The following is a 21213-nucleotide window of genomic DNA, read 5'->3' on the forward strand; positions in this document are numbered from 1 at the left end:
ACTTCCTTCAATAATGAACAGTGAGAGTTACAGAACATGTGAGCTGAATAAACCCTTTGCTCCCCAACTTGTCTTTTTGGCCATGGTATTTCGTAGAAACAATAGAAACCCTAAGACAGGTGGCTTTCCTGCCACCCGGTTTTAAGAACAGCCCACACTTCCACCTGATCCGTCTTTAAGTGACCATCTTACAAGTGTAATCTGTTTAGCACCTTCCCCAGCAAAATCCAGAGCCAAGGATCAGGGAAGGGAGGGCAGCAGGAGAGGCAACCCAGGGAAGCACTAGCCTGTGACCTGGGAAGAGCATGAACAAGCCTCCCATGCCCCACCTTCCACAGGGCTATCCTGAGGTGGGAATGGCTGTCATCAGGACAGTGACAGACAGGACAAGGCTGGGCTCCCAGTCTACTTTCTCCACTGCCCAAACTCCGAATGGGCAGTGTAAATGCATATCTGAAACAAAATAACATGTCTGTCCCCGACAGCCCTCCTCTCCTCCCTGGTCCCCTGAGAGACACCAGAAGGGCCAGGATTTGCAAAGTTTTATTTTAACTCATTTTGCCCATAAATGACTAAAAAAAGCCAGTGTGCAGGAGGCTGTCTGCTGTCTGCTGAAGGCAGCGCCAGGCACCGGGTCTGTCTCCGAGAAAAGAGGCTCTGCTCAGAACCCCCCAGGCTGGGAACCAGATGGGAGGGAGGTATGGGATGGAGAAACAAGCCAGGTACCCCAAGGTCTACCAAACTCTGTTGGGCTGACAACTTAGGGCGCTCAAGGCATCATGGAGGGGAGGGGCAGTGTGTGGGGTTTTGGAAGGGTCCACGTGCTGACCCAAGGAACTCCTGGCCAGCAAGTGGGGGCTGGCCTGTCACTGCCAGACACCCTCCTAAGAGAACCTCTGGGTGTCACTGTCTAATGTAGTGTTTAGGGGCACAGACCAGGCCATAGCCTAAGGCAGTAGGTGGTTAGGTGACAGGCATGGTTCCTAGGACTGTAGATAACTGTTTACCTTTCATTTCCTTACTACACATTGCGGTCCATGGTAACGGGTAGACATGGTACTAACAGCTCTCTGACTCCTCTCTCTCTGTCTCTGTCTGTCTCTATGTCTGTATCTGTCTCTCTGTCTATCTCTGTCTATCTCTGTCTCTCTGTCTCTCTGTCTCTGTATGTGTATGTGTGTGTGTATAAAGGGGTGGTCATGGATCATCTCTGGTAATGGCCAGTTAGTACCAGACAGAAGCCTATTCAGAAAGTGGTCAACAGAAGCCACCTGATACACAGGCCTGCTCCCAAAGGGGCCCCTCAGGGGCCAGTACAGCTGGATGACCAGGGCTGGGCAGGCCAGGCTGAACCCAGGCCCCAGCATGGATGTGGGCATATGTCAGGGTAAAGGACAGTAGTGGGGAAGGAAGGGGTGGAAGGTGGTTGTGGTGAGTGCGTGAGCAGCAGGCATGGGAGTGGCCAGCATCCAGCCATCAGAAGGTGAAGCATCGCTCCTTGGGATGGCCCACACGCTCCAGGTTTGGCAAACAGGCAAACTGGATCATCGGTGGGGGTCCACACATCAGTATCAGTGTCTCCTCCCCAGGAGGTGGAAGATGGTCCCTGATCATCTCCTCATTCACGAAGCCTTGGCTATAGTCCCAGGCTGTAGAACAAGAAACCAGGTGAGTCAAAGTGAGATCCGGTGCCCACCTGACCTGCTGCCCACCCCACCCAGAGTTCTGCTGTCTGTCCTGCCCTCTCCTGCCCTCTCACAGATGATCTACTTCCCTTTCAGTAAACCTATCCTGTTGTGGTCCCCAAACCCATGACCTCCCGACAGCCTACAACTGGAACACAAGGCCTTCGTGACTCCCCTGCCCCACATGCCCCATAGGGTTATTTGGTGTGGCAGTGCTAAGAATGAGACTCAGCCCATGCATGCTAAACAAGGGTCCCCCTGGGCCATGGTGTAGCATGTGGACTTCACTTTATAGAAACCAAGGCCCAGAGGACCCAGAATTGTTCAAGGTCAAACCAGCCAGTCTCCCTTCCCTAAGGAGGTACTCAGCCCAGGCTGGTCAGAATGACATTTGCTACACCTTGAACCCCAGCTATAGCTCACTGCCTCGTTCTGCCACTGCAGTCAGCCCATTGGTCTTATTCACAGCAGCATCCTGGTCCCTGGTGTAAAACTGTCACTCAGTAAACAATGAGCAAGCCAGGTGAGATTACAGGCTTATGAGTGTACTCCTAGCAAGGACAGCTTTAGGTCCCCTGAAATAGCCGCATGCAAGGACAGTCCAGGATCTGACACCAGTGGACTCAAACTCTAGGCGTGGGCCATGCCAGTTCAGGCACGCTCTCTCTCCTGCTTGGGCCTGTGAATGCACCACTTCCTGTTCCTCATAACGGGCACTGCATCAGACAGAAGGCAGCCCACAGAGGCTACGGTGGGCTCTGGTCCAATGCTGACTTTTAAGAGAAACAATTCTGACACCTCTCAGTCCAACTGAGGGTCCCTGGTGCAGGCCAGTCCCTGAGCTGTGCCCAGTGGGCCATCCTCCAGCTTGGGTTTAGAGGTAGACAGGAAGAGGCAGTAGCAGAGCACAGGGACAGCAGGCCACTGACACCTGCTACTAAGGCTGCTTCTTAGACGCAGGGCTCCATGGGGTCTGGCACAGGCCCTCGAACCTTCCAGTCCCCTCACTCAGGACTATCTCTGCCTTGTCTCTGCCCTTTGCAAGCCAAAGAGGGCATCCTCAAAGCCTAAACCCCAACAGAAACACACAGAAGCTTGAAGTGAGAAAGGCACAAGGGCCAAGGAGATGGCTCAGTGGGCAAAGGCACTTGCTGTATAAGCCGAGTCTGCTGACCGGAATTCGATTCCACAAACTTGTCCTCTAACCCCCCGACATGTGCTGAGGAATGCAAACCCCAACACACACACACAATAAGAAGGTTAATTTCTTAAAAAGGTGTTGGCTGGCAGGGAGGCACTGCTGATAGGATGTCTCCTCTCTGGGTTCCCAGGTACAGGGGGAACTAATCTAGTCCCAGGGGACCCAGGACTGGGAAGAACCCAGGGTGCTTGATCAATAATGTCTTCCAGCTCATGGACACCATGAGTTAAGTAACAGGACACATGTCCCTTTGCACCCTGGCTCCCAGGGGTGTCAGAGTGACACACGAGGCCCCATGTGTATCAGACAGGCGTCACCGCCATGCTTTTGGGTGAGCCTGACTCCAGGCCAGCCCTTGTTTTTCTTCCATTCCTAAATTCCATTTGTAGCCCTCTGACTCAGTTCATGAGTCACTGCAAGCTTCCGAGGATTCCTCTGGAATGAGGCATGGTGCAGACAAATGGCTGCCCAGGCGTGAGCATTCTAACAGTGCACACAGGTACACAGGCCAGGCTCACTGGGCCTTTTTGGATGGTGTTTTGTAATTCAGGTCCCAAAGGTGACCCTGGGAAACCTAGCATTCACCATACATGTGGGCCTTGTGTCTTGCTGGGTCTTAAGGGCCTGTTGCTGCTTCCCTGTGGGTCAAGGTGGTATTGAATAAAGGGACCGGGGCTGGAGAGATGGCTCAGTGGTTAAGAGCACAGACTGCTCTTCCAGAGGTCCTGAGTTCAATTCCCAGCAACCACATGGTGGCTCACAACCATCTGTAATGGGGTCCAATGTCCTCTTCTGGTGTGTCTGAAGACAGTGTACTCACAGACATAAAATAAATAAATTAAAAAAAAAAAAAAAAATAAAGGGACCGACCGATTACCCAACCCTTGCCCTAGCCCCGGGAAACCAGCCCTGGGAGGCAGTCTGCATTTCCACGAACCACCACAAAGGGGCAGCACTGGCCCTGACCCTGCAGGAGGGCAGTCATTCTCCAGATAGCTGCTCCCTGGCAAGCCCACCTCCCACTCCTCCCTTCTTTACTAGAAGAAAAGCAGCCCTTCAGACACCACACCCAGTGCCCCGCTGACTCATACACGCATTGCTTGGCCTTGTTAAATAGCTGTTCCTTCCGACTGAAACTCCTTCCAGCCAGGAGGAGAAGGGAGGCCTAGGCTCATAAACCTCCAGAAATTTGGGACTCACCAGGGCCTCCCTGGGGTTACAAAAGCAGTGAGGTGTGTGGGAAGGGCAGACTCTTCGGTGGAGCTGCCTGCAAGATGCACAGCAGGGCCTGGGATGCCCCCGTCATGGGCCCATGCTGGGATGGGCTTCTTGCTGATGCAGCTACTTTTTAGTCACCAGGTTCCAGTTAGTGACCCTTCAGCTGTGCTCCTCTAAAACCCCAATAAACTCCCTGGGCACCAAGGTGGACTTGGATGGAATCATTCCTTTGTTCTATTTTTGCCCTCTCTACCCAAGATAAATACAAACAGTCTATCTTTGGCCTCTCTGTGTGGGATTAATACAAACAGTCTATCTTTGCCCTCTCTATCTGGGGTGACTAGAAACACTCTCTTTGCCCTATCTACCTGAGGCTAATAGAAACAGCCTATCTTTGCCCTTTTTGTCCGGGATGACCAGATATAGTCTTGGAGTATGCAGGGAAGGGGCGGGGGTTGTTTTCTTTACAGCAAAGAGGGCACAATGTTGAATTTTGTTGCTGTGTTAAGAGGACAGGGTCTCATGTAGCCCAGGCTGGCCTTGAACTTGCTATGTGGTTGAGAATGACCTTGAACTTCTAACCCTTCTGCTCCCACCTCTCCTGAATGCTGAGATTTCGAGTGTATGGCACCATGTCCAGGTAGTGATGCTGTAGGTGAGACAGGGGCTTCACCCACACAGAGTGAGCAGGATGCCCACTGAGCCCACGCCCACATGCAGGTGACCTCTCTATACCCTTATGGTTACCCAGAGCAGGGAAACGAAGGACAGCTCAGTTCCCAGAGAGCACACTCACAGGAGTTCGGGGGCCTCATTTCCTCCTTCCCACACAGCTCCTCCACAGCACACATGTGAACTTAGCCCACAACTTATGCGGGTGCATGGCAGCGTCGGGGCAACCAGAACAACCTAGCCTTTCCCCCAGAGTGACCAGAAAGCACACATACGAAGACTGTTCTAGGTTAAAAACCACACAGAAGCAGCCACCCCAACCCTCAGCACTGCCCCAAGGCCTGTCCCAAAGTGAGCCAGGCCCATGGAGATAAAAGACTTCTCTGCCAGCGGGGGCTGTCTGGGGGACTGGGAAGCAAGGTCTGAGGTCCCCACCCTGGCTCTGCTGCTTCCTAGCTGTGCGAGGTGGGCACTTCCCCTCTCTGAGGTTTGATTTCTCTGTAGTTATGAGCAGGCCACGAGTACTAAATGGGCCTGGTGAAGGCTCAGGGCTGAGGGCTGCCTCCCGCCCCACCAGTGGTTCCCCATGCTCACCATCGGGGGCTTTGTCCACTGTGTACCAGAGCTTGAAGCGAGAAGAATGTTCGTTCCTCAGTTCCTCCAGCTCAGGCCGCAGCAGGATGTCTTTCTCGGACTGCAGGAGACAGGCCTCTCAGTCAAGACAGGTGACTCAGGGACTGACTGCCTTTGAGGACCTCGACAGGGACAGACCCAAGGGTAGTCATCCCACCCCTGTGGGCTGCACTCAGAGGCAGATGCTGAAGCTCCCTGGAATCCTAATGACATGGTGGCTTTCTCCAGCCACCTTGCCTAAAGAGCTCCTCAAAGCCGCTGGCCAGAAGGCTCCTTATAAAGGGAGCCTGTGAACAGGCATGGTGGCACATGTCTGTAATCCCAGCATTCAGAGGCTGAGGCAGGGGGATCTTGAGTTCAGGACCAGACTCCACTATAGTAAATTTACTGCTGGCTTAAGCTTTCTCTCTCTCTCTCTCTCTCTCTCTCTCTCTCTCTCTCTCTCTCTCTCTCTGTTTCTGTCTCTCTCCCCGCCCCTCCCTGTGCTCCCCCTCGTGGAAGAGCTGGGCCACACAGACCCTGGGGACAAGATGACCTGATTCATATCTGAGAAGCACAAAGTGCCAGGGTCTGGTCTCTACACTGCTGGGACACATGGGACTCGGCTTGGTCTCCCAAGAGACATCACATTACTTCATATTCAGACCCAGCACAGAGGACCGGAGAAGGTTCTTGAAGAAGGTCTTGCTCCACTGGCTTGTTCTACCTGTGAGAAGTGCAGGGCAGAAGGGGCAAGCCACTCATCCTAGGCCTCACAGCAGCTCACAAAAGCCAGGCTCAACCATGCTCAGGGCATCACGAGGGCTTGCATCCTAGGCCTCTCTCTGCCCAGGCCAGTGTCCCAGAGTCCCCAGTCTGCCTGAGGTGAGGGCTGCACCAAGTGTAGAGGGAGGAGTGGAACAGGGAGAGGCTGGTGCTCCCACTGCAGCAGCTGCCCGCCCCTACTGCTGACAGAATGTTTGAGCTGCCCCTCATTCCACACATCCTTGGCATCTCTGCAGAGCCATTTAGACTCTTGCCCAGGGCCTGGCCGAGTCCCAGGTCTGCACATTCTGGGGACTGTTCACTGACCTGGTTGGCGAAGAGCAGATAGCACACAGTGTGGTCGTTCGGGTCCTTCAAGACGGCTCGGATCACCTGCAGCATTGGGGTGATGCCTGTAAAGCAGGACCCACATGCGCTGAGTGCCTGCCGGAGCACGCCAGGCACCCAAGCAAGGAGACAAGTGGGACACCCAGGTCTGGCCACAGACCTCCCTCCTGCCATGCCTCCTCCCACCCCCACATTCTGACCCACCACAGCTCAGCCAGGGTTCTGACCCTTACCTGTCCCTCCTGCAATCATGCCTACAGACTTCACCGTCCTGACAACAGGGTTGGACTTCTTGTCTGCACGGATGGCGAACTTCCCTGGAAAGAAAAGGAAGGAGCAGCTGAGCCCTGTGGGGTCCAGGGCAGGGAAAACACCACACAGCCCTAGCCAGCTGGAGTGAAGATAAGAATCTGCTTGAGTAAGTCCCCTATGGACAAGATGCCACAGGTGAGCAGAGTGACCGTAGCCCCCAGCACAGCCAGGGACAGCCAGGGACAGCCAGGGACAGCCCCTGCACTGGCACTTAACCTCTAAGCAGCCAACAACCAAGGTAGGGGAGAACACCACCTGTCCCCTCCAAGCCCCGCCCCAGACACAGCACCCCCAGCTTTCCAGTCCCCAGAGTCCCTCCCAGTCCCCAGGGGTGCCTGCTCTAATCACCTTTGCCCTGGTAGACCAGTAGCCCATTGGGGCCCCGGAATTCAATGGTGTCTCCAATATTCATGTTTTCCAGGTACTGAGACATTTTCCCTCCAGCTGGAAACTTGGGATGCGTGTCCTTGAAGTAAACCTGCAAGCCAGGTGGGGATGTCTCAGTCCCCACCCCTCGTGGGAAGCCAGCACCTCCCCTAAGATACCACTCACCCAAACTTAAGCCTTCCATCCCCCACCTCCCAATCACAAGGCTTCCACCTGCCACACAGGGCTAATAGGGAGGGTCGTGTCAGTGCCTCCGAGAGGCCAAGATTCTGTGTGCGTCTGCCTGCACTGGGGCCTCAGCTCAGCCCTGCCCTCCCCTCCTGGTGCATGCATGCTTCAGCAGTCACACAAACATCCCTCTTCCTTCCGGGACCCTGTGGGATCACTGCCTATGGGAACATGGCCAAAGAATATGGGGACAGAAGAGCAGCAATGTCCCTGTCAGGGCTGGGCCATTTCCCTAAGGGCCTAGACCTCAGAGACAAGCAGGAGTCTGGGGGATGGGGAAGGGGAGACATGGGCACTGGCATAGAGGCTCCAGTAGGGGTCTTTATCTCTTTATCCAGGGCCAACAGGAGCTAATGGAGACTCAGGTTGGAGAGCCTATCATCTATGCCCCACCCCCGCCCGCTAGACTCCCCCACCTCTCTGTACTCATTTCTGCCAGTAATTCCAACCCAGAACAGATGCTCGGTCCACGACCAATTTCCTTTGTCTCAGGCCGACTGGGGCATACAAGACCCTGTCTAGCCCTAGGGATGTCCCCATCCCCATCCCTGTTCCCATCCCCATCCCTGTCCCCAACCCCAAGGTCCTGCCCTGCACTTCTGACCCTCAGTTCTCAAGCCCTCCTGGAAGGCTGCTCTCCTCCCTCACCACCTGTTCCACACCCACTCTTCTCCAGGTCTCCCTTTCTGTCACCTGAGTAGAAAGCAGGTTCTCACACACACACACACACACACACACACACACACACACACACACACCCTACCCCTGCAACCTTGCCACGGAGACCCCACCTTGACCACCAAGTCCACAAAGCCCTTGTCATCATCACTAGACACAGGGGTGTAGGGACGAATGACCAAGTTGCCATCGATCCTGGTGGAGAGGTAGATGTGCTGGCCTGTAAGACAGGAAATGGTGGCTTGAGGTCAGGCACTATCCCCTCAGGAGCTGATCTTCCCGGGGCCTACACCCATCTCACCGTCAAACGCTGGCCTGGCCTTGGCTCCCTCTGTTCCCTCCACATCATTCCCAGTGTACCTCGGCATTGGTCTCTACACCCGTGCTGGTGCCACAGCCAAGGACACAGGCCCATCCTGCAAGGCCAGGTATGGCCCCCTCCTCCCACTCTTGACTGCAGAGAGGAGACGGGGTTGGGCAGACTCACCGATAGGAAGGCCCAGGATGTGCTGGGGCGAAGGGAGTGCAAATCGGAAGCGCCGAGTGTCGTGGCTGATAATCTGCAGAGAGGTAGAGCTGCTGGACCAGAGCCCCCACCTCACAGTGACATTGATGTCACCAGCACACACATATGGCGCAGGGCAGCAGGGGCAGGTGCACGTTCAGTGGGCCCAAAGAGGGCCACGTAGCAGGGCAGACAAAATGGTCCCAAAGGGAGAATGCCAGACAACCCAGAAAATTTCAGGACATGGCGGGAAGGAGCCATATTGACCCTAAGTGGAACTGGAGGGGCCTAGGGTAACAGGAGCAACTTATGACTGGACTAGAGAAGAAGCAGAGAGAGACAGGTGCCAAGCCTGGCAGTAGAAAATTCTAGAAGTCACTGCAGCCAAAACCCCACAAGTGAGAGGCTGTGCAGGGCCAGGGACCATAGCAGCTTCCATTGCCTGGGTTGGCCACAGTCAAGAGCTCAAAGTCAGGTGACCATCCTCCATTCAAACCTGGAATGTGGTGGCTACTTCCCCTTCAAGGATGATCAGGGGCTGCTTAAAAGCCTGAGAAACAGTCCTGAGGCTGCCACAGGAAGGCCGAAAAATCTGCTGGTGAGTTACGTCAGAGCTAACTCTGGCCCCTACTCCTGGCATCCAACCTGGCCTTGGGAAGAGCCGGCAGCTGCAGGGCCATACCCACATGAGCCGGTGTCCACAGACGGACACAGCACTGACACCCGGGATGCAATGTTTCCCCACCTTGGCTCAGTCTGAGGAAGAAGGCCTTGCCCCTCAGGAGGAGGTTAGCAAGAGGAAGCCATCTGGTAGCGCAACATCCCTGAACATTTGAGCAGAGGAAACACTTGCAGAAGCCCAACTGGGTACCACATGGGGCAAACTGTGGCCACCCTGCCTCCCAGCACCTTTGGACTGGGCCAAATGTAGCCTCGTCCTGACCAGGAGCAGAGTCCAGAGCTATTGACTGGGCCAAAGGGCCAAGGACAGGCACCACCTTTCAGGGTTTATTTCTGGAGGAAGTGCCGATAACTGACTACTCAGACGACCTCGGCCACAGAGCAGGTCCTGCTGCTGACCGGGAGGGGCAGTGCCAGGCTGTGGAGGGGAAGAGAAGAAACTGAACTCCAGAAACGCCAAGTGCTCGTTCAATGAGGATGGCAGGGTCCCCAGTGTGTGGTCTCCCCTCCTTTTAAAAGACACTAGACAGTCACAAAAACAAAACAAAACAACCAAACAAAACAACGCACTTTGAGTTCATGAGAACCTATCTGCACTGTGTGAGTGAACCGTAACCAGGCTTCAGGTTTCCAAAACAACACACCACAGGGCTGGGCCAGCCACGGGTGGGGAGGGGAAGTCCCACAGCACAAGTGGAACCTTTACAGTGACACACAAGTCATGCCATTTAAGAATTAAATGGCAGTATAGAGAAGAGAGAAAATACAAAAATTAAAAACAAAACCAGGTTACAAGGCTGAGGCTGAGGGTCAGAGCTCTGGGGACCTTGCTCAGGCCCTGGGTCCCATCTTCTGCAACACACAACAAGCCAGAAACCTGACAAACAATAAGGTTTAAAAACATGACACTGGTTCTGGTGGCTCGAGCCTCTAATCCCAGCACTGAGGATCTCTGAGTTCAAGGCCAGCCTGGTCTACAGAGAGTTCCAGAATAGCCAGGGCTACAAAACAAAAAAACAAAAACAAAACAAAAGCAAAAACAAAACCACAAGAACTCCATTTTGGTAAGAAAAAAACTTACATATGTGTAAGGCCTACTGAGAAGCTACAGGGGTCTCATTACATACATGTCCACATATGTGTAAGGCTTTCTGAGAAGCTACTGGGGTCTCATTACATACTGGGGTCTACATATGTGGTAGGCTTACTGAGAAGCTACAGAACTCATTAGGACGGGACTTTTATTTTTTTTTAAATTTTCCCCTTCTGTCTCCTCTACAGATTGGAGAACATCACAGGCATGCATACATGAGTCCCATCAGCTCCCTAGGAGGTTAATCCCGTGGTCACACATACAGAGTGGAGACCTGGGTCCCGGCGCCTGAAGCCAAGGCTCCTCTACTCTTCTGGACTCTGACTCTGCTCTCTGAAAGAATTTTCCTGCCACACCCTTCTGGAAGCAACTAGGGGAAGCCAGGAATAGAGCAGGGAGTGCCCTGAGGAAAGGGAGGGAAGGCAGCTGAGTCCTGGCCAGAAGTGGCCTGGTGCAGACAAACTTCACGGAGGCAAGCAGAGGCAGACATCCAGGCTAACAGGCATGGCTGTATCTACCACAGCGAGCAGGGGAAGGGATGAGCTCTTATCTCCAAGTGGCAGGGTGTTCAGCCTCTTACTCTGCTCCCCAGGCTAAGCAGGGGTGTGTACCCCAAAGTCCCAAAGGGCCTCTCCCATTCTGACACTCCGTGGGACAGTGAACATGGTGGGAGACTGTCATAGGGTGTTATGTCACCCTCTGGTATAACTGTTATCACTTGCATCAAGCAGCTGTGACCACTTGCAAGACACGCCCCACCCCCCAGACTGGGCCTATAGTTGCTTTCCCCCATAGGATGGTCTGGGAAGGGTGACTGGATGCTCGCCTGAAGTTCCAGCCACTCCCTCCTGCACCTCCCAGGCAGCTTTGTGATTCTGCCTGAACCGACCTGGCCTTGGGGTCTCCGGAAGTACTATAGTGTACAGACAAGAGAGGGTTAACTCAGGGGACAAGTCACCTGTGCCATGTGGGGAAATCCATCATCCACATCAGGCTTCTTGCTGGCATGGCTGTCTTGGGGTCACCCATAGTCACCCACGCTTTGTCAGTAAGCTCAATAAAGCTACTGGTTTCCCAGAGTGCTTTTGGTGGAATGGTACTTTGGTCTGTCATCCTGCCTCTCTGAGGGAGTGGGAGTTTGTTTCTATCTCCCCAGGGAGAGTTCACACCACAGAGAGCAGGGACTGAACCCCTCTGTCACTTCTCCATGGCCTTGGTGGGCAGGTTGCAATATGGGGGAGGGGGATGGAGGGGCAGTGTAGGTACCTGGGAGCCACAGGGATGCTGGGCGGGGGTTGGGGGGGTGGAGCAGGGCACTCACCTCCTTGTCGATGAGCCGCAGAGGGTACTTGATGTCGGGGTTCTCGAGGGTGATGGCCGGTGAGGAGCGCTGAAACAGCTTCATGAAGAGGCTGTAGACGAACCAGACCGGGGAGAGTACCACTCGGCTCAACTGCAAGGACAGAGCGGAGCCCAGGTCAGCACAGGGTCCTGCGCCCACCTTACAGGTGACACTTCACCAGCATCCTTGGGCCTTTCCTCCTGTGACCTTTCCTCTCCAGCCTTGTCAAGTGAACTCCATTCGGCAGCTCACCAGGAGAAACGACCAAAACCAGACTCAACGACATTTGCTGCACCACTCAGTCCTCTGTGCCCAGCACCGTGAGGAAGCTTCAAAAAACCTTGAACTTCTGACTCCTGCCCCCAAGTGTAGATATTACAGACCTGTGCCGTGCATGGTGTGCAAGCACTCTGTGGACGGAGTCAAATCCCAGGCCCAAGTTCCAGTTCTCAGCCTGGCTCCGAATCCACCTAAGAGCCCTTCACTGGCCACGGGGCTCCAAGCGTCTATGCGCCAGTTTCCTAGGGGCCACTGATGAGCACAGGCCTGGAGCGTCTATGCGCCAGTTTCCTAGGGGCCCACACATCTCTGCGACAGTTTCCTAGGACTTCTATACTTTTTCCTCCTTGCTTCTACCCAGATCCAAGGAAACAAGCCAGTGAGGGTGGATAAGTTGAGTCACTTCCCATAAACAAAGACCCTGAGTCTGTCCCTGGACGCTGGGCTGCCTTCAGCACTGGCTGGGCACTGTTCCTCACTGGCTGAGTAGCCCTGGGCAACTGTTTTGGGAAGTTGGGCTTGGCTGAAGAAGTGAGTCACTGGATTTGGCTCCCGCCCTTTCTCTGCTCCCTGGTTAGCAGGGATGTGAACAGCCTCAGCAACAGGTCCCTACTTCCTCTACCTGACAGACGACAGACAGACATCACAAGCAGAGATCTTTCCTTCTGGTCATTTCTGTCAGGAGCGGAGTGAGGAAGTGCTCTCATTCACTGAAGCCCATTGGTTGATTGGCCCAGCCCCAGGGTCCCCATCCCTCAAAGCCCTGCCCTGTAGCTCTGTCTGAGCCTCTTGTCCCATCTGCAAACAGAAGGTGAGGCTCATCATGAGGTACTCTTCCCAGGGAGCAGTCAGCTAATCTGGGAGCCCTCCCCCACCCCAATCCCCAGAGGGGTGTGCAACCTGAGAAGTGGAGGGACCATCAATCAGCCAGATACACTCCTCACCCCCAAACCGGCCTTGCAGGTTCAAGCAGCCCCAGCAGCTAAGGGCCCTTTGTTGGGCCCAGAATAAACTGCCTCTTTCCCAGCCAAGGCCTTACCCCATAGGCCCCTGGTATGCTTATATGAGGACCACGTCCATTTGATGCACACCACTGTACCCAGCACCATATTAGCTCTGTCCCAAGACTCACTGAAAGACCAAGTTGACACCATGAAGTGTAAGCTCAAAGAAACCAAGGTTTGAGGCCCAGCCCAGAACTCAGAAAGGGTTCCCTAGGGCTCTGGAGACAGAGGGGGCTTCCAAAGGCCATGCACAGAGAAAACACCAGTCATATTCCCTGAGCTGGTGCTGCTCTAAGGACAAGGCCTTGTGTTCCTGGGGCCACCCCATTTCAGCTCTTGACTACAAGTGTAGCAGCTACTCCAAGCCATAGAGGGGAAACAAGATAGAGGGAATCATCCTGCCCCAACTCACACCAAAGTCCCGGGACCACATTCAAAGCACCAGATTCTCATGTGCTCTCTCAGGATAAATGGCTGGTCAAGGTGACAAAACCAAACATGAATGCAACAGTGATTTGAATTCAGGACTTCTCTGTCCCATCTTGCTGTTTCTGAGCCACCTCTGGGGACAGGTCCTACTGTGTCCCCATTAGAGTCTGCAGTCAGATACTATTCCCCCTTGGAAGTGGGGAGCATATTTCCAAGCCCAGCCTTCCAAACCATCAAGCTACTTCACCTCCAAGGTGCACAAGGATCCCACCCACCAGCCTTCAACGCATGGGATTTATGGCTTCAAAACAGACTCCACTGCCGGCTCCCTCCACAACTTCCCTAGCTTTGACCTTTGCACATTTTTTTTTCTCTCCCCACGCCCTACTTCTAGATGCATCCAACCAGTAGACATCTGTGAATCCTTCAGAACCTGAGGAGCCATGCCTAGCTAACTAGGCTCTTGGTGCCTTTTCACAGCCTTGGCGTCTCTGTAAGCTTTCTGGGCATGAAGGGCATTCTAGCGATTTTCTGCTACAGAAAATTCCATTGCAGGGAGCAAGACCTCATCCAGAAACCACCACCGTTGGAAGTCTTAGGAATGAGCATCAATGACTCCAACCAACTGGGCCCATGCTCAGTGTACTCTGGTTTATCTTCCCCAGCAGGACTGTTGGAGTACCCTGTCGGGCTCACTAGCTGGAGTCCCCTGAGCCTGCAAGCTGGTTTCCCAGGGCCTGTCACACCTGGATTCGTTTCTGACCCTCCATGGTGGGTGCCTGTTGTGGTTTGAACGAGGAGCATCCCCTATAGCTTGTGGATTTGAACACCTGGTCCCCAGTACACGGTGCCGTTTAGTGAGGTCATGGAACCTTTCGGAGTACAACCTTGCTGGAGGAAGAACTTCACTGGGGACAGGCAAACTATCTCTGTTTTCCTATATGTGGCTAAGATATGATCCCTCAGCTCCCTGCTCCCCCTGCCAAGCCTTCCCTGCTCTGACAGACTCTAGTCCTCTGGAAGTATACGCTAAAACAAGCTCTTCCCTAAGTTACCTTTGGTCATAACTAATACAAAAGTCAGTGCAACTGTCTCTACACCCCCACTTAACAAAGGAGGTTTGGAAAGGCCCAACATGTAGCTGACCATCTGTGGACCAGCCTACAACCCTCATTCACCCTAAACCCACCAGTGCCAGGCCTCTGAGTGGGTCCCTAAACATAGGTAGGGTCCCCAAAACAGCCCTGGGCCCAAAATGGCCCCCCTCTCCTGTCTCTGGGTAACTTAGGGTTGCCTAGTCACCACTATGCCAGCACTTGGTGAGGGAGGTACTCTGTAAATATTTGCGGACTTACCACAAGGACAACAACACCCCTCTCTCCTGATCCCTCCTGACTCTCTGACTTCTTACATTGTGTGCAAGTTTCCAAAAACGGGGCAAAAGCCAAGATGGCTCCCTGACGAGGGAAGGGCTCAGCCTGTCCGAGTTGCCTTACAAACCTTTGGCCTAGCACAGGCTGTGGAGGGAGCCATCTGTCCCTGGCACTGGAGCATGCTCAGAAGGTACAGGTTTAATGAGCAGAACTGGCTCCTGGCAGCTCCCAAAAAGCACTGCCCTCTTACCTCAACCCTCAGGCTGCATCTGGGAGGTGCTGTCGTCATTCCCAGTTCAGGTAAGAAAACAGAGGCTTTGGTGACAAGCCTGAACCCAGGGACATGTCTGGACACTGAGAGGGGAGAGGTGAACCTTTCCTATATAGAAATTCCTATCTAGAAAGGCAGCTGTGACAAGCCATCTTAGCTGTTATTCAACAACCTTAGCGGATGCTCCTGTGTCTAAGTGGTGTGTGTATGTGTGTGTGTGTGTGTGTGTGTGTGTGTGTCTCCCAGGGCTAAACCCTATGTCCAAGGAGCTCAAACTAGAGGGGAGACAGACTCAGTCACAGGGGAGCTGCACCAAAGTCAGTAGCAGCAGAGCAAAGGTTTGGTCTCCCAAAGCTAGAGGCCCAACTAGACTGACTTACCAGGGGACTGGATATATTCTATCCTTACTGGCATGGGGTAAACAGGCTGTCCCCCATCCTTCCATGGCACCACCCTAGTCCCAGCAGCAAAGGCCAAGTAAACAGGAGGCAGATGGCCAAGGCCAAGTCCCTGCCCCAGCTTCTCCTCAGCTGTACACACACACACACACACACACACACACACACACACACACCCCTCTCAGTTTTAAGTCCTTAAAGGCAGCTGCCTCCCAGACCTTGACCTTGCAGGCCACATTCCAAGGAACCTACCTCTTCTTCTCCTTGCTCTGACAGCAAAGGGAGGTAAAGAAACTGGGTTCCAGGGTCCCAGGAGGGAGCCCCCAGCTCACTCACTATAGCTAAGGGATGCACAGCCTGTTCCTCACCCACGGGACATCCTGCCTGGGCTTCTCACTGTGGCATTCCCCCCCTCTAAAGCCCTGGAATCCATTCTGCCCAGGCTGGATAGAGAAGGTTGGTAGAGAGTTCAGTCCCCGCCTCCCTCCGGGTGCCAGCTCCCTGACCTGGGGCTTAGACAAGCCAGTCATAGGCTCCCTTACCTGCCCACCACCCACTCTCCTGCTGTCCTGCCAGGATCAAGTGACCACAGCCCTCCTGATCTTGTTCTAAGTGGGAGGAAGTGGGAGGATATGGAGGAAATCCTGAAACAGGGGGGCTCTGGGCTGGGCTCCAGACAATGGGGGAAGGGAGCCCAGGAGGAGGAACAGGTGGATAATTGAGCCACCTTCTGTGGAATCTAAGCCACCAACCAGGCCCAGAGTCACTAGGAGCTACTGGGCAGACCTTATATACTCTACAAAAGGAATGGGTCTATCAGGGCTGGCTGGAACTCACAACAGGCAGAGAGGCAGTCCAGAGCAGCGGGCCAAGCATGCAACGTTTTCCAGATGGACAGCAGGCTCAAGTGCCATCCTCTGTGTTGGGGCCCCCTATATATGTAGGAGGCCTCCCACAGGGCCTGCATGGCCCAGATAAGACATCTGGTACACTCAATGCCCAGACACAGAGCACATGGGCCTCCAGGCCTAATATGCATCGTGGGCACTGAGGACTGTAAGACCCCAGTCAGTTCCATAAATCAAAGACAGTACCGAGCGACTGTTGGACAGATGAGGCCATGGTGGGGCCTCCTGATAATTAGAGTTCTACTACCTGCAAGGAATGACTGGAATTGACAGAAAAGCCAGGTGCTGGGGTACCACCGACATGGTCCAAAAGGTGAGGAGAGCCTGGAAGGCAGGGGAAGGTGAGAGATAGGCAGTGTCTGGGGAAACTGGTCAAAATGTCATTATGTCGTGTTGTCACTCTGGGGTTTGCCTTGGGCCACGCTGCTCCTTAGATGGTCCAGCCTTGATTGGCCACTCTCTCAAGAGCAAATGACATGCCAAGAAGACAGCTGACTGTCTTCCCCAGAAGCCCTGGATCTTACAGAGGGGAGGGCACCCTCCAAGACAGGCACTGGCCTAATCTTGTCAGACCCAGACCTGGGTACCTCAAGGGTATGTTTGTGTAATCAGGACTGGGCACAGTTCACATGGATGCTCTGAAGAAATCTGGGAGAAGCTGGGCGGTGGTGGCCCACACCTTTAATCCAGCACGGGATGGACAGAGGCAGGTGGGACTCTGTGAGTTCGAGGGCAGCCAGCCTGGTCTACAGAGAGCATTCCAGGGCTACATTGAGAAACCCCGTCTCCAAAAAAAAACAAAACAAAACAAAAAAACAAAAACATAAAAAAACAAACAAACAAAAGGGAATCAGGAGAGTGGGCTCCAGGATTATTGTGGAAGGGGCCTTGGTCGATCCAGAGTAACAGTGAGATAGCAGATTTATAGATGTTAGAAGGTCCCATCATCCTCAGTGCCCTGGGCTGATGGCCAAGTCTAAGTGACACTTCTTCAGTGACTGCGCAGCTCTGTAACAAGAATGGCCAGAGCTTTCTGGGCGACAGCTGGAAAGATCATAGCCAACTACTTCTTTATGGCAAGAAGATGCATCCAAACCCTGTAGGGACATTCTACACACTTCTCCCATACACACACGCACCCCAAAGTACTCCTCCTGCCAGCTCACACGTGTCCACTATTTACACCTGCCTGTCTTCACACCCACACCCTCATTCTCTCACACACAGCACTATGGGTTCCTCCATGCATACACACCTATGCACCTACAGTCACACTTCACGTTCTCATTTACAAAACCCTCACACGTTTCACATTCCCACGGGCTCAGGCACTTCAACTTTCTCACTCTCACAAGTCACGCCCACTCACGCGGGCGCACACGTCACTCATTCCCTGTCACATTCGCGCACACGGAACAGGGTCTTCAATGTCCATCCCGCGCTTGGGGCCCTCTGGCTTGAGATAGGGCCGGAGTGCCGCGGCCACTTAGCCAGGGCGTGAGTCACGGTCCGCAAAGGGCCGGGTGAGGCGCGGTGCTCATGAAAGGGTGCTGGGCGCCCCGGATCGTCCCGTGATCCCACGGTGCGAGCCTAGAGACCCCAGACCCATGCCGCCTACCGTGCTCAGCTGGGCCCCCATGGTGGCGAAGAAGACAGTGGTGGCACCGTTCTACACCCGCTACTCAGCAAGCCGCTCCCCCAACAACCCGCCCCAGCCGCAACACCTCGGAGGCGGGGACGCCCTGTGGAGCCAGTCAGGAGAGCGGAGGTGGGCGGATAGGGGGCGGGGATTCTAGAATCCCGCCCACTTACGCTTGTGAAGACGGGAGCACGCTCTGAGTGGCTGATGGCGCTGCACGGAAGGGGCTCAGCGAGACTAACTGCTGTAGCGCCCCTGGGTGGCCTCCAGCTGCAGCTTGTTGCTTCTGGGCCTGTTTTGTCCCGGTGAAAAGATGTTGCCCCATGATGGGCTCTCAAATCCCGACCATCAGTCTTGGGAGCTTGCAGGAGCTGATCGTGCTGGCCAGGGCTCTAGTCTCGCCCCGGGGCGTGTTGCCAACACCACTGGCCACCGAGTTCAGGCCACAGAGCCCTGCACTGCCCCATTTCAAGCCTGTGAACCGGTCGTTCCTTCCTGAACAAATCTCCAAACGTACTGGGACCAGTTCCGGATTAAAGTTCAGGTGTCACTTCTTCAACTAGGCCAGCTCTGGCCCTCTGCTCCCTTGTGGGATGCCACTGGTGCAGAGTGGTCTTTGCAGCGCTTCAGTTATCCTGCCTGTTCATTCCTGATGCTCTGCGTCCACACACCCGTCCTACTAGACGGTGGGGCTTCCCCAAGTCAGGAGTCTGCAGTCAGTTCTCTGTGTGCCTGGAACCCAGAACAGAACCTATCACATAGGTACTCTATAAACACTTGCTGAATGTGTGATCTAGTGAGGAGGAGAATATGTCCCTGGAATTCTTCAGCGTGGTGCTGGCCAGATAGGGAATGGAAGGCCGTCTGAGAGCACTCAGAAACTGCAGAGCCTGGAGGTGGGAACAAAGTGGGGAGAAGCAGGAGGTGGGCAAGGCCAGAGAGGCGAGATGGGTGTGGCTGGTGCCTTCAGTGATGTGAGACCCAGATGAGCATGGGAGGGCTGAGTGACTGAATGAGGAAGAGGCTTGCTGCATGAAACTAGGGAACTAGGGCCTTCAATACCGGAAGAGGCAGGTGGATCTGTGTGAGTTCCAGGCTACACCATGGGACTGTACTAGTTACTTTTCTGTTGCTGTGGTAAAACACCATGACCAGAGGCAACTTTAGGAAAGACGGAGTTTATTTTGGCTTACAGTTCCAGAGAGATAAGAGCCCCTTACAGCTGGAAGGCATGGCTGGTCACAAGCAGCAGGTAAATGTGAGTGGAGGAGAAGGATGCTGAGAGATTGCACCTGAACCTTAAATATGAACCTGAGAGAGAACCAGAAGTGGGGCCAGCCTATAAGCTCTCAAAGCCCACCCCCAGGGACATTTCTTCATCCAGCAAGGCCACACCTTCATATCCCCCAAAACCATCACAAATTGGGAACTAAACGTTCAAATACATGAGCCTATTCAAACTGCCACAGAGACCCTGTCTCAAATAAATAAACAAATTAAATAAATAAGGAACAATGGTCAACTCATCTGTGATTCCAGAACTGAGATAGTGGAGGCAAAAGGATAAAGGTTCAAGGTTATCTGTCCCTGGCTACGGATTGAGAAGAGATCAGCCTGTGCTACATGAGTCCCTGTCTCAAAGAAGCAAACAAATAAAAAATCAGATAGGAGCTAGGCTGTGGAGGGGCACCTCCTACCCTGGAATATGAGGCTGGATCTAACATCAGTTAAGTTTTATTCTTCTTTTAATTTCAGCCTTTGGGAGGCTGAGACCGGAGAATCACAAACACAAGCCAGTCTGTTCTACAGAGCGAGACCTTGTCTCAAAGGGGGTGAGGTGGATATGGGAGCTCTTCTTGTTCCTAGAAGTAAGTAACTAATCAATGTGTCCCGGAGATGCAAACTGTAGTCTTCAGGCTTGCACAGCCCTGAGGCACAGTTCCTGTCACCACCGGAGCCATCTTCCCAAACTACACTGTTGCCTTCCTTAGGATCCTTACTGTCTATCTCTTTTCTATCTGGCTGAACCTCCTCACGGCTGCTTCTCTTCCTGAAAGTAGCATGGGTCAGAGGTCACAGTCAACTGTCCTCACTGAGGCACCTCTGCTACTTCAGATCCTGTCTTGCACTCGTACTTCAACCGACTGGCAATATTTCAGATGTAAAGCCAAAGAGGAGATTTCACTCTCGCTATTTCTATGGACACTTCCACAGACAGGAAACTGGACAACACAGCAGGCCTCACTAGCATGGCCCCCTGACTGGCTATTTGACCTCCAGGCCATGTTGACTCAAGACCTGGGATGACAGAACTGATATCAAAGTGGAAACTAGTTGAAGCTCGTGCCAAAATCTGGACAGATCTTGTCATCTCAGGGGAGGGAGGAGTCATGTGGTCAGGAAAGTTGCTATGACTACTGGACTATATACAGAGGAAGAGTCGCCGTTTGGAGAGATGACTCAGACATTAAGAGCACTTTCTGCTCTTTCAAAGTTCTAAAGTTCGGTTTCCAGCACTTCCAACCATGTTAATTTCAGCTCTAGGACGGCCATTCTCAATCTGTGGGCCGCAACCCCAAAAAGACCATTCGAAAACATAGATTATTTACACTGTGATTCATAACAGCAGCAGAATTACACAAAAACAACTTTATGGTCGGGGGATACCACTCTGTGAGGAACTTTATAAAAACTGTATTAGGAAGGTTGAGAACCACTGGTCTAGGGGAACCAACGACCTCTCCTGCCCTCCATGAGCACCTTGCACACATGTGCTCTTACACAAACATAAATAAAATAAATCTAAAAGAACAAGGCACCTGAGACCCTCTGCTGTTCACTCTCTCCAGCTGCCTGGAGCGGGAGCACCCACCCCCCCACCTGGCTGCCTCCAGCCCCGGTGAGGACTGAGCTCCAGCAAAGTGTGTTGCCAAAGTTGTCTGATTTGGTGTCTCTTTGAAGATAATGTCTCTCGCACTATGTAGGCCAAGCTAGCCTCTAACTCCCAGTGATTCTCCTGAGTCCTGAATCACGAGCTTGGCTCGCTATGCCTGTTTTGTTCCATTTGATTATTTTTTTTAAAGATCTATTTATTTAAGGTATGAATGCTCTATCTGCATGTACACCTGCATGCCAGAGAGGGCATCAGATCTCATTACAGATGGTTGTGAGCCACCATGTGATGA

The 21213-nt window shown here is 53.5% G+C and overlaps 1 protein-coding gene across 4 annotated transcripts; it reads right to left on the reverse strand.

Annotated features, from left to right (window-relative positions):
- Positions 1–527: 527 nt before the first annotated feature.
- On the reverse strand, positions 528–18092 carry Cyb5r3 (cytochrome b5 reductase 3). 4 transcript variants are annotated; one of them, XM_087555768.1, is made up of 9 exons: positions 16024–18092; positions 11707–11838; positions 8594–8666; positions 8220–8326; positions 7162–7291; positions 6735–6818; positions 6481–6566; positions 5371–5470; positions 528–1649 (listed from the first exon to the last, which is right to left on the reverse strand). In XM_087555768.1, the coding sequence occupies exons 2-9, from the start codon at positions 11788–11790 to the stop codon at positions 1477–1479; spliced, it is 837 nt and encodes a 278-aa protein (XP_087411894.1). In that variant the 5' UTR covers positions 11791–11838; positions 16024–18092; the 3' UTR covers positions 528–1476.
- Positions 18093–21213: the final 3121 nt, after the last annotated feature.

The sequence above is a fragment of the Rattus norvegicus genome, chromosome 7, assembly GCF_021556685.1.
Source record: "Rattus norvegicus strain SHRSP/BbbUtx chromosome 7, alternate assembly SHRSP_T2T, whole genome shotgun sequence".
NCBI lineage: Eukaryota > Metazoa > Chordata > Mammalia > Rodentia > Muridae > Rattus > Rattus norvegicus.

Coding starts and splice junctions, on each gene's coding strand:
- Cyb5r3 (XM_087555767.1), bottom strand. CDS start 16,357: ATGCTTGGCCCGCTGCTCTGGACTGCCTCTCTGCCTGTT. Junction 6,819..7,161: donor ACTGGTCTACCAGGGCAAAG/GTGATTAGAGCA, acceptor TTTTCTTTCCAG/GGAAGTTCGCCATCCGTGCA. Junction 5,471..6,480: donor ATCTGCTCTTCGCCAACCAG/GTCAGTGAACAG, acceptor TGTCTCCTGCAG/TCCGAGAAAGACATCCTGCT.